A 13,262-nucleotide genomic window follows, 5' to 3' on the forward strand; every position below is an offset into this window, starting at 1 on the left:
TGAACCGGTCTTATTTTTTCTTTAAGACAGCTGGGATAACGTAGGAATATTTGAGAATTTGCTGAGCAAACAGAGAGAGTTGCTTTTCACTCTATTTTAGAAAAGCCAAATGAGCAAACAAACAAAAGCCCCAGCTTTCAATTTTATCAGGTAAGCTTCCTTGGGCTTAGCTCATGAGTTCAATTCAACTTGATCATGTATCCAATATTTAGGCAAGGTATTAAAAATCAAACAGTGCCTGTCCTTAAGGAATTTATACTTACTGGGGAAAATGTAAGCCCAGAGATAGGTGTAATAGAAGGAGATTTGAGATTTCCTTAGAAGCAGAGAAATACAATTCAAGACAACCTTAAGTTACCATCTCACAGGCAGCACTAAAATAGCAAAAACCTCTAAAGATAAGGACTTCGGGGAAACTGACTCTCTAACATACTACAGATAGAGCCATACAACAATATGTAATGAATCACAACACTGACCAAATCTCTGGAGCTAGCTGCATCTCCACTGCTGGGGCTATATCCTAAGGGCATCACGAAAAGAAAAAAAGGACCTATCTGTACCAAAAATATTTGTACCTATTCTATTTGCAATAGCAAAAATCTGCAAACAGCCTGTATCAGGTAGTATACCCCAAGGAGTATGTATGGGGAATGGGGCTACAGCGACAGGCAAGGTCCCTTGGTCCTCTACTCCAGAGGGGGCAAGAGGCTGAGTCAGATAGAACTGGCCTCCTTGGTGAACCTTAAAATGGGAATGACTTCACCCACAGTCTCTCCCTTCCTGCAGTTCTCCAAAGTAGCAAGAAACTCCCTAGGCTTCCTGTGAAGGGTGAGGGATGGGGCTGCCCCACCCCTCTCCACGGGCAGAAATGAAAAAGTGTCCACACGTGGCAGCTAGTGCAGGAGCTTGCTAGGCAAGCCGCAGCCTGGGTCTTGCTTTTTTTGAGTTTCCTTCCCTGACCGGGGGGTGACTGAACAGCAATCCTGGCCTTAACATTCAAGGTCAGAAGTTTCTGGGTTTCTCAGCTGGGACAGCTACACTAGGGTAAGTGCCCTCTCTATATCTGCAAGAGCTCTTCTTAGAGAAGACCACCAAAAGGAGGGTCAGCTAAACCCTAGTCTGGCTTGCTAGAGGACAGGGACCTGGAGGGCCATGCTTGGACAGTAGAGAGCCGTGGAGAAATACCAAGTGCCCCTTGGACAGTCCTGCATCACGTCCCCCAAGAATCTAACAGAAGTTTTAAGTTCTAGTATTGCTGGATGTGCACTTCTACATCTCAGGCAGTTTAGTATTTCACTCCGTGTAAAAGAAATAACCTTCAGATGACTGATTTACATTGTACGTGGAGTACTTCTCTACTCCCCCCCATTTGGGGAAAGCCAAAACCTGTGCTTTCAAGTCATTTTCCCTAAAGTGTGAGAAAAGGGAGTTTCTCTTGCAACCTGTTCCAAGGTACTGTGTTTCCAAGCTAGGTTTAAGCCAACATTCTGGGAATCTCTCCTACCATCTAATGGTATTTCGTGTTTTCTAAAGTTAATATGATAATGGCATAAGGCATGCTACAGAGGGATAACCAAGGCCTTGACAGGAGCGCTGGCATTTAGAGGGCCCTGACAGAACGTATGCTTCTTCAACAGTGTAAAAACAACCAAATATCATTAGTTATAATGGGAGGCTGCTTCATGGCATTTCTTCTCCCCCCAGTGCTTATTCTCCAGGCAAGTTCGCTGATACCTTGGCCCTAGGCCACACTCTCTTTTCCTCCTTCCCAGGGCAGCACCTTTAAGGCATCCTGGGGTCTCCCTCCCTCCAAATGAATCCATCTGAAAAGGACAATTTGAGGGCCTAGGTTTTGTGGTACATGCCCCAGGCAGAAAATTGGTCATAATTGTTCTGAGGCTTAGCATCTAAGTTCTCCTTACCCAGAACCAAAGGTGTTGAAACTTCTTTTAATGATTTTCTCAGAAAATGAGAACCAAAGTCTTTACATCTGAAGACCCTTTGGTCCTCAGACTGTCCTAATTTCTCTTAAACCAAGTAAATCGTGTAATGCATTACAAAGGAATAGAATCTACATGATCCCAATGACAGGCCTCCAAAACAATTGTGAAAGAGTAGTGCAGTGCTCAGTGTTTAATCCTAAAAATATCATTTTTTTGTTTCAAAATATAACCCAGGTTTCTCTCCTCAGCAATCACTTTAAGGACTTTTGTGACCCTGCTTTGGTTTGCCTCTGAATTTGGATCTACAGTACTACGTATGTTAGTCAATTAACATTTATTATGGACCTACTATGTGTCAGGCACTGTACAAAGTACTGGGGACACAAATTCAAACAAAAAGAAAAACTGTACCTGCCTTCAAGGAGCATACATTCTAAAGAGGGGAAAATTACAAAAGGGGGGCTGAAAAGCAAGGAGGAGGGAGGAGGAACATACTCACTGAGGGACATGGTGACTAAGTCTGGAGAAGGAAAGCTGGCTGATATGGGCCCTTCCCCAAAAGGGAGGTTCCAGGAAGAATTTATTCATATAATAATTAGATCTCCCACTGGTAAGTTCTTCTCAGAACCTCCATTTTGGGGAGTGGCCCCAAATCAGCTAACCCTTATTCTCTGGACTACCCACATGCCTTCAGACTCTACTCCTGTCTTCCAGTGGCAAGTTCCTATTATTATATGAGTGCTTGGTCAAAAGATAAGCTACAAGATGTTCTATGAGGAAATCAAGGTCTACATAGCTTTCTCTCTCTTAAGGATAATGTATCGGAATTACAGTCCTTTTTATCTTGGCCAGTGTATTCTGAGCAGAGCTGAATTCCACTCACACAATGGATGATGCTCACCTTTGCCCTCTTCTCTATCTAACACTCATTAGTCTATGATTCATGTCTCTATTTGGGGACATAACTAGATTACAGATGGGTTATATAGTAAAGAAGGCTCCTCGCCAGCCCACTCACCACATTTGCCCTGTCTGTGCTCTTGCCCCAAGCCACAGGGATCCGTGGGGTGTTCAGATCCTCTGGCGGACTTTTTTGCCACTTCAAAATCCATTCCTGACAAACGCAGATGGAACTGCTCACGGTGAACTGTTTTCCGAAGTGTCCGGATAGCTTTACGTAATCTCTTCTCTGTCTTCTTCAGGACACAGCTCAGATCACAAGATGCTATAGAATCAAGAGTAAGAGGTAAGGAGCAACATGGAATGGACATAGGAGCTGCAACAGCTGGCAGCATCCACTCTGAAATGCCAACACAAGCCAACATCCCAAACTATGAAGGTAGATAGGGGAGGGAAAGGTCTTAATTAGGGGAAAGTGGTACTGGCAGACTAGGTAGCATTCAAATGAAACAAAAATTTGGCAATGCAAAAATGTCAGCTTTGGGTTCTTGTAAGGAAAGCAAAATCCTTCTGCTTCCAAACCAAATCAATGTAGCTTGGAGGCAAAAAAAAAATACAAAACAGGAGATACTTCATTGTTTTTACTTTTTGGTAAAGAAAGATGAAAAGTGAAAGATGAAGAAATAAGGAACAAGCTGGGAGAAGCCTTGATTGCACCTGGGGAAACTTCAAACCAACCTGTCACCTCCTGTTGGTTTGCTTCAAGCTCAAAGTCAACACTGATAAACATATCTTTAGTCATGGCTGGTCTGCCAAAGGCCCCAGAGACTTGCTTGCCAGAGCCACATGTAAGGTTGACATAGTGGAAGCCCTCTTTTACTGAGTTGTACTTCTCTGCATGAAAAAAACAAAATTACAGGAAGCCAGATTCCAGCAAAATCATCAACAGAACATTCACTGCAGTGCCCATAAACATTTTGTTATGAAAGCATTTAAGGGATCAAATGATAAAATCCAGACATCAAGATATTACAATTATATATAAATACTTTGCTCACACCTTCAAGAGCCAAGGGCCTCCTGGATCAGATCACTTTAAAATTGATTCATCCTCCTGAGAAGTCATTCCAGTGACAAAAAAGCTTTTTCCTACTGATCAGAAATCTAAGTATGAAAACAGTACCAATGCTCCTCGAGAGTATCAGCCGATTCCCTGGAGTTCAGCTTGTGTTATCACAGCTAGTTGTGTGTAAATCAATGATAACTTACATTTAATGTGTTTTGAGGTTTACAAAGTGCCTTCCTCACCACTTTATGAAACAGGCAATGAAAGAATTATTATCCCCGCTTTATTGATGAGGACACAAAGACCCAGGGAAGTTTAGTGACTTGCCTAAACTCACAAAACTAATAAATGTCCCCACCAGGACTTGAACCTCGGTCTTCCAACCCCCAATCCAGGGCCTTTGGGTCCCATTCGCCCTTGCGGTTTCTACTCTTAGGATCCCCAAAGCTCTTCTCTCCCATGAAGCTGTGAGGTGAAGAAGGGGTAGCTGGCTGGTCTGATATGGGCCAGCCAAAGCCAGGGCCTGGAGGCCACTCTCTCTCCAAGGAAAAGACATAACTGAAGAACTGCACGATGTATCCTTCCTCAATCCTTTTTCTTTTTGCTCCAAATCCTGCTTTATTTACTCAGAAGTAGTTGTACTTCTAAGGTCTCAGAATCTAGCAAAGTTGGTCCAATAAAGTCACAAGTGGTCAGAGCACTTTATATTTATACTTATTGACCTCCTTTTTCAGTACAAGGATACCCCACACTTCACAAACCATATCATCAAAAGTTTCCTAAAATTCGGCCCAGTATTAGAGGTTGAAAGAAGTAACAAAAATCCATACTAAACTACACTGAAAATGAAAAACGTGTGGATACAAGAAAAGACAGACTCTTCCAAAAGTCTCGGTGTGGTTTTAATCACTTTAAGTGATTCATGCTTAAAACTGCACCAAGACTTTTGGGACCGCCTTATCTTTATAAAAAGAACCTCTGGAGAAGTTATGACCTGATCCAAAATGCCCTCCCCCATTTGAAGGACACTCTCTTTAAGCCAAGCTGAATTCAGACACAAGGGCATCTTCAGATGGGCCTTTTGTTATCTCTAAGTCTCCGATTTAGTTTTCCCAAACATGCAGATGAGCTCCCAATGCCAGACACCTTGCTCCATAAAGACACATCCATCCATACCTGGTATCATTGATGGCAGGCCCTCTGGAAGCAGCTCGGCCTTTCTCAAACTACATTTGCCTTCATTTAGCCTAAAGGTGACACTTGTCCTGACGATGACGACATCTTCAGAAAGAAACAGAGATGTTACCCTCAGAGGCAAAGGAAAGAAAAAACCAGGTAATACTGAGCCTTCCACTGGCAAGGACACATAACCCATTTTAACACTTTAAAAAAGCCTATATTGTGCATTTGCTATCTTTATCCATAGCCTGAGAAACTGGATTATTAGATACCAGAATCCTGTTTATAGAGCCAGAAAAATCTGCTTGTAAAGCTATACTTATCACTCCACTTAAAAAAAAATCCAAAGTAAATTGTTTCTTGAAGGAATACACTTTATAGAGAAGCGTCTGCTAGGACGAAATAAACTCATCAATAAATTTTTCAAAGAAAGAAAGGTAATCCAAAGTTCAAATATGAAAGAAAAAGTATTGGAAAAGATGCAAGTGAGAAAAATATCTTATGTAACTTTCTGAAAGGTCAGAATATCTTCACACTCCCAATTAGAACAAGGTCTGTAGAGGTCAACAAGACTTCTTTGACAATTGAAAAAAAAAGACTCCTCTAAAGGCAAACCTTCCAAAAAGACAAAGCAGAAATTTCATAAGCCATTCCCTTATGTAGAAAAGCATAAAAAAAACCAGACCAATTTTAAAGAGCAGACCTATGTGCACAAGATAGGATGGGACCAGGTTGACAAGCCCATTGCTTTCCCATGGTTTTAGCACAGAGAGGGGAGATGGCTTTATAATTTCAGAGTAAGGCTGATGTTACTGGGACTAAATGTGGTGGACTTGGGTCAGGTGACTGGGTTGCCTCTAGTTCCCATATGTCCATGTTCTGAGAAAGGACAGGGTTTTAGGCAGACTTCCTGCGCTTCCAGGGAGGGTCTCCAGGGCCCAGATGCTACTTAAGTTGCATGGACTGCTTTGCAGGCACACTTCCCTGCCCCCACAATGTGCAATATGGGGAGCTAGGGACAACTGTTCACATGACTTCTCGGGCTAAAAAGGCTTATAAGTGCATACTCAAGTTGACAGAGGTCAATCAAACGATCAGCAAGTACCGATTAAGCACCCCACCATGTGCCAGCCCAGAGCAAGGGGTCAAGGGTACAAATAGTAAAATAAAATGGTCCTTGCTTTCAAGCTTACATTGAATGGGAACAGGGGGCTATCACGTGCACATAAGCAGGTCTAAAATAACTGCAAAGTAATTCCAGAGGGAGGTATTTGGACCTGGTGGGACCAGAAGAGGCTTTGTGTAGGAATTGGCATTTGAGCTGAGCTTTAAAGGAAACTAGGGGTTCTAAGAGGCAGAGGCGAGGAGGGAGGGCATTCCAGGCAGGAGGGAAAGCCTGCGCAAAGGCCTGGTGAGAGGGAATGAGAATGTCATGAATGAGAAAGAGCCACAAGGTCAGCCTGGCTGGCCCACAGACCGCATGGGGAGGAGTGATGGATAGGGCTCGAAGGGTAGGTTGGAGCCATGGTAAAGGGTTTAAAAGCCAAACAGGGCCTGGGAAATTCCATTACTCTCCATCTCTTTCTGAGTTGTGCCGATTTCTAGGAGCCTCTGCACGTACTAGGACACACATGTTCCCTGGGTACCCACCGGTTTCCCTGGGGTTTGTGGGAAGTCCTGATCATTGAGAAGTTTCTGTAAACCGTCAGCTGTTACTTCATGTGATAAGACCAGAAATTTAAGGGACGGAGTGGGTGAAAAGCATTTAGTATCTCTGGGGGCTCAGTAGGCTTGAAGGCCATGGGCAAGAAAAAACTACAGAATGTCCTTTGTGTGCAGGAAAGTTTCTAAGGGGAAAAAAGTCCTGAATTTATGTAATGCTCTATGACTTACAAATTGTTTCTATCTGTTATCTCAATTGATCGTCACAGAGAGCCTAGGAAGTAGACAGGGAAGGGATCATTGCGGACATGGCTGCTGTCACTCTGCAGATAAAATGTGGCCATCTCCCAACAACATGACTCCGTGAGCCCACCTGACAAACACTGAGTATCGTTAGAGAATGGTAATTACCCAACAAAGCAGAATCATTAGATTTACGTAGTTGACTCCTGAGATGAGAAGAGGCGCCACAGGAGACAGAGTAGGCATCTTGATATCCTAACAGGCAGAACACAGAAGTCAGCAATTCCACATAAGGGCACATTACACACAGGTAACACAGCTAAAATCACTACCTACACAGAGCAGAAGCTCAAATCATTCTGGCCTCTACTATCTATGCCCTAAGGAAAAAGACGTTTACTTAGACAACATTCCAAGAAAAGATCCATGTTAAAAAAAAAGGCCCCTCTGTTAGAGTCATCTATTTCTAGGTACTGTCTTGGACCCAGGCATCCACTTATCCCTGCCTCAGGTAAAGCTGCCCTTGGGGATGGGGGTGAAGCAGACCCGGTCACTCACCTGGAGAGAGGTGAACAGCTGAGGGACAGTTTAGCAAGCAGTTTTCCACTCCACCACTCTTAGTACAGCGCATGGACACTTTGGGGGACATGTTACCAGGCAAGAATCCCTTTACTTCTAAAGAGGACAAAACACAAGCGTGTATGGAAACACTTCCACAGTTGAAAATGATGGAAGAGAAGACAAATACACAAATAGGCCAAAGCACATTCCATCTAACTAATGTTCTGGTCAGGAAAGAAGAAAAAGTCAGAAGAAGCCAGAGGCAGGCTTTCCATCTCCCATCCCTGGACAACACCCTAGGTGAGCTATTTTTCATGCTGAGAAGCAGCATAGAAAACAGACGTACACACCTCACAGAAACACAGAAGAGAGTACCAAAGACCCTACAAAGTATCTCTTGGTTCTCAACCATTTTTAAACAACAGATGGCGTATCAACTATGAAAAGCGTGGAAGACGTGGTAAGCCACTACACCTAGCTGTCCAATCAAGACTTGTGAAAATGCCCACTGCTGCCCCACCTTCTGGTCAAACGGTCAGAGCCTGCAGATGGAGGAAATACGAGCAGCGGGCCTTACCCACGCAGTCCTTCTTGTTCCAGTGGAGCCGGTGGTCTGAGGCGCACCGGCACTCATAGCTTCCCACGGTGTTCACACAGGTCTGCTGGCAGCCTCCATTATTGATGCTACACTCATTTGTGTCTGAAGAAGAAAATCATCTTTGGTGAGTGGACTTCACACCCAGAGTTGGAAGGCAAAAGACTTCCTCTCACTCTAAGGAAAGTCTCTCTGATACTAAGAACCATACAGAAGTGGAGACCGCTACCTCACAAAATGGTGGGCTCCCCACTGCAAAGGCTCATGGGTGGCTACACAGGGATACTGTAGATGAGACTACTGATCTCATATGGTTTGGGCCAGATGATTGCCAAAGTCTCTTTCAACTCAGAGATTCTGTGATTCAGTTATACATCATCTTTACCAGGGGTGGGGAACCTGCCACAGCTTCCCCACCCATGATCTTTACCCTTTGTGATCAGAAACAAGGGAATCACATGATACAAAAGTTAATAACAGTCTGCATTTACATAATGCTTTAGGGCGGAGGAGTTTAATACATGGCCTGGGCCTCATACAGCCTACAACAATCGATTAATGAAAATTCTGTGTGATACGTTCCATCCATAATACCGCTTAAAAACACCAAAGAAAATTAACATCAACGAGATTATTTATTAGTGATGGAATTAAGAAATCTAACACGCATTCCATGCAAATTATTATTTTATATTTTCCCTCATGAAAATTAAAACCCACAGGTGGGCTGCATAAAATCTCACTGCGGGTGGCATGCGGCCTGCAGACTGTATTTTGGACAGCCCTGCCTTGAATAATAGGTACTTATTGAAGGCTTATTGGAGTTGATGTTAATCAGTTTGTAGGATTCACTTCCTTATATTACAAGTACAATTGTTCCCTAGCAAATAAACAGTTTCACAGCTGAAAGAGCTCAGAATTCCCTTCTGTTCCATTTCATGCTGATGAGAGGAAACAAAACTGTTGGAAGTGTTAGTCATCTCACTCTTACTGAAAGCCAACATGGTCTGTTGCCCTTGTAGGAAGGACAGAAATTTTCCTTTCGTTATGCAATATGGGGGAAGCTAAAGAAGCTTCAAGGTTGGGCATATTTCCTTTTCTCCCCAAGCCATGGTCACCTCCACATGCTATACTTGTAGATGTATTTCCCTCACCTCCACAATGCGTGAAACCATACAAGGTATATCCTTTATTACAAGCACACTCAAAGGTGCCAGGATGATTGATGCATGTGTGGTCACAGGTCCTTTCAAAAGAGCATTCGTCGATATCTGTAAATTTTCAAAGAAGGGTTAGCAATGTTTTATTCTAAAGAACTCAGCTGAACCGTAAATTCAGCATCCACTTCCCTCATAGCAACCAGTTCATCCCATCAGAAAGCCTTTATTACTAATGTCACAAATCAGTGTGCGTGGGATGACTGCCAACACAATAGCAAAAAGGACTATGCCACAATATTAAAACTTCTATTATGCAAACATTTTTAAAATATCTGTTGATAATAAAATGACAATAATATCATTTCTCACAGAATTACAGGATTTTAGAGTTCAAAGACATCTATGTCTAACCCTTAACAGAAAAGAAATTTCCTCTACAGCCTAAATGACCAGGCTTGCTCATCCAGCCTTTGTCTGAAGACCTCCAATAGAGGGAAAACCCCTCCCTCCCCAGTCAGACCATTTCACTTTTAGAAGGCTCTTGTTGTTGGGAAGTTGTTGCTGACCTCAAGCCTAAATTTGCCTTTCAGAGACCTTCCCTCCAGTCCTCAGAGTTCTGCCCTCTAAGGCCAAATAAAGTTTAATTCCAGACCTTTAAACACTTAAAGACAGTTATCCTGTCCCCCTCCAGTCTTCTCTTCACCATGTTCAACATTCCTAGTTCCTTCAACTGATTTTCATGTTGGATAAACATGAAACCCTTCGTCATGCTAGTTCATATGATTTATATATAATGCTTTGAAAGGTAATCTGGCATGGTATATGGAGAGACACTTTGAAGTCAGGTTTAGTCTCTGATCAGGTCAGATTAGTCTGCCCAGGGTTTTAAGATTTTACTCCAACCCTGTCCAATAATACTATTACCCTCCATAGGGTTCCATAAGAACAGTGTTCACTTAAACCTGCAGATACAACTCCTCTTTCCATACAGACTTTGTCTTGGTCACATAGTCCAAGCCTGACCTCCCCTCCAGGGCCCATCAATACTCTGATCAAGACTCCCAGTAGCATCTGCGTCCTCATTAAGCAGCATGCATGAGTCCATCTCATCACAGCTCTCCTTCCTGGCCCCATCTCTACATTCCTCTATACCTGAGATTTCTGTGTCCCACTTCCTGGACACTTCAGTGGGTTGCAGTCATTTCTTTAAATGGAAAAGGTCAATTTAAGATCATCCTGCTCATCAAAATCTAATCATCCTGCATTAGTGCACTCTGCTGAAGCCATTTTTCTATATATGTAATAGAAAATCATGGTGCTATATGAAATGATAGAAAGATTTCAGAGAATCTTGGGCAGCATGAACTGGTACAGAGCGAAGTGAGCAGAACCAGGAAAACAATTATATGAAGAAAACACTGTAAAGAAAAACAAAGTTGAAGGTCAGCTAGATGGTGCAGTGAGTAGAACACTGGTCCTGGAGTCAGGAGAACTTGAGTTCAAATCCAGCCTCAGACACTTGACACATTTACTAGCTGTGTAACCTTGGGCAAGTCACTTAACCCCAACTGCCTTGCCTTCCTCCCTCCAAAAAAAAAAAAAAAAAAAAAGAAAAACAAAGTTGAAAGACTTAAGAAATCTGATCAAAGCAGTGACTAATAATGTCTCTGGAGGACCTATGATGAAGCATGTTACCTTCTTCCTGACAGAGATGTCATGGATACAAGGAGCAGATATCTAGATAGATAGACAGATAGATAGACACACAAATATGTATATGTGTGTATATATATATGCATATATACAAAGAGCTGTTTACATATAGATATCAATATTTATATCTATAGATACATACAAACTTTATAACTACCTCCTACCTGTTTTCCTTGCTTCAAGGACAGCTCCAACCTATCCCTCACACAGCTACCAAAATAATCTTCCCAATACATGGGTTTGACCCTAGAATTCTCTATTCAAAAACCTCAGTGGTTTTCCATTGCTTACAAAATAAACTACAAACTCCTTACACTGACATTCAAAAACATCCACAATCTGATCTCAACCTTCATTTCCAAATGTATTCTACACTCTTGCCATCAGGCACCAGACATGCCAGCCAAACTAAAGGCAACATGGAACAGTGGGATAATGCTCTTGGCTTGGTACCACAAAGATATGGATTCAAATCCTGTTTCAGACACTTCCTAGCTGTGTGCCCCTGGGAAGGTCTCTTCCCTTCTCTGTGCCAATTCCCTTCTCCATAAAAGGAGGAGTTGGACGCTAAGCTCCTTCCTTTCCCTTCCTCCTTTCTCACCCTCTCCTGTTTCCATACATGCATACATTGGATGGGCATGGAAGGCCTTCGAGCAGAGGCTGGATGACCCTTGTCAGGCATGTGGTCAGGGGGATTCCTGTTCAGGGGTGGGTTTGGCGAGGCTGTTTCTGAGGTCCCAGCTCCAGGGACTTCGATGGTGAATGTTTTGTCCATTCCCCACACATAGAATCAATCAGTTAACAAGCATGTATTAAGAGCTTCCTCCTGCATATGCAAGACACTCTGCTAAGTCATGGGATACAAAGAAAAAGCAAGAACAGCCCTTGCTCTCAAGGAGTTTATGGCTGCATGGGCTGAAATCCTTCTCTTCATTCTATATTGAGCTCAGGCCTCACCTCATCACAAAGCGCTTCCTAAACCCCCTAAGAAGTGACTCATATGGTCTTTCACACCCCTCTGTCCTCAGCTGTACATGTCAGATTTTCAAGAAGAAAGCACTCATCAAAAATTTACTTTGTGCTGCTATTACAGAGTGCTTAAGTGCTTAATAAGTATTTCTTGAACTATGACAGACTTGTGGCAGAGGACATATATATTTATACATTAAAAAAACCTCAAATTTGTATCATAATTATTTGTGCATGTCTTACACAATCTGCTAGACTGTATCTCCACACTGACAACAGGAACAATGTTTATTATTTTCATCTTTACATCTCCTATGGCATCTAGCACACACAATAGGTACTTAATAAATCATCACCAAATTGAAAGCAGAAGGAACAGCCGCAAGGAGGGGAAGAGCTAAAATGTTAATACCATCTTTGTGTGAAGTGCAGGCAGAAATACACAGTATAGTCTGTATCTCTAATAGACAACCAGCTCTCACCACTTAACATATCACCCACGTGATATAAGTGAATGATGCAAGGAATGTATGCTTCCTGAGGGCTCCCCATATATGTCCCTTTAAAAACCTATAAAAAATAATTCACTCCATGCCTGTCAAAGCTTGCCAGTTCCAAGCCAGACACAAGGATCAAATTCAGTCGCTAATCACTGACAGGCACCACCATCTTGCTATCGTGAGCTTTTGAGAGGCAGATGCTTCTATGGCAAGATTTCTTGCTATTTGAGAAAATTCAGTCCATTTTCTTATGTCAGCTACAAAACATGTCCTTGGCAGGATGGCTGAACACCTGCTTATATTTCTCAGATACACTTCACATGAAGAACTAAAAGGATGTCTTTTAAAAAGAGGAGGAACCTTATTATGGGGTTTGACTTAACTTGTTCTAAATTCTCCTTTTCCTCCTAAGAAGAGCAAGTTTTTCAAGGTCTTTGATCATGAACTCTTTGATATGCATAACATACCTGTGAGGCATATGAGCATTCTTGTTCTATTTCATAAAGCGAGATATAATTTAGATAGGTGACTAGTTCAAGGCCATACGGTGAGTCAATCTTCAGGCATTCTCAGCACATACCTTGACAAGACTTTTCATCTGTTAATAATTTAAAGCCTTTCTTACAACTGCAATCGAAACTGCCAACAGTGTTTCTGCAGAAGTGATCGCAGCCTCCATTACCAGTCTGACACTCATCAATGTCTGCAACAGAAAAACACAAATAAAAATGAATACATCTGTTGATTTTCCCTGTTCACCCCTAAGGT

General features: G+C 42.5%; 1 protein-coding gene across 3 annotated transcripts in view; it reads right to left on the minus strand.

Moving 5' to 3' along the window:
- Positions 1–13,262, minus strand: part of SCUBE2 (signal peptide, CUB domain and EGF like domain containing 2) — a 79,780-nt gene that overhangs the window by 37,612 nt on the left and 28,906 nt on the right. For 2 of the 3 annotated variants that reach the window (XM_036764342.1, XM_036764344.1), the window contains 8 exons: positions 13,075–13,197; positions 9,307–9,423; positions 8,135–8,257; positions 7,555–7,671; positions 7,165–7,251; positions 5,089–5,193; positions 3,585–3,740; positions 2,965–3,171 (listed from right to left, as the gene is read on the minus strand). In XM_036764342.1, coding sequence (XP_036620237.1) covers positions 2,965–3,171; positions 3,585–3,740; positions 5,089–5,193; positions 7,165–7,251; positions 7,555–7,671; positions 8,135–8,257; positions 9,307–9,423; positions 13,075–13,197 — 1,035 coding nt within the window. The remainder of the gene's footprint in view (positions 1–2,964; positions 3,172–3,584; positions 3,741–5,088; positions 5,194–7,164; positions 7,252–7,554; positions 7,672–8,134; positions 8,258–9,306; positions 9,424–13,074; positions 13,198–13,262) is intronic. The other variant, XM_036764343.1, reaches the window with a different exon arrangement.

The sequence above is a fragment of the Trichosurus vulpecula genome, chromosome 6 (genome assembly GCF_011100635.1).
Source record: "Trichosurus vulpecula isolate mTriVul1 chromosome 6, mTriVul1.pri, whole genome shotgun sequence".
NCBI lineage: Eukaryota > Metazoa > Chordata > Mammalia > Diprotodontia > Phalangeridae > Trichosurus > Trichosurus vulpecula.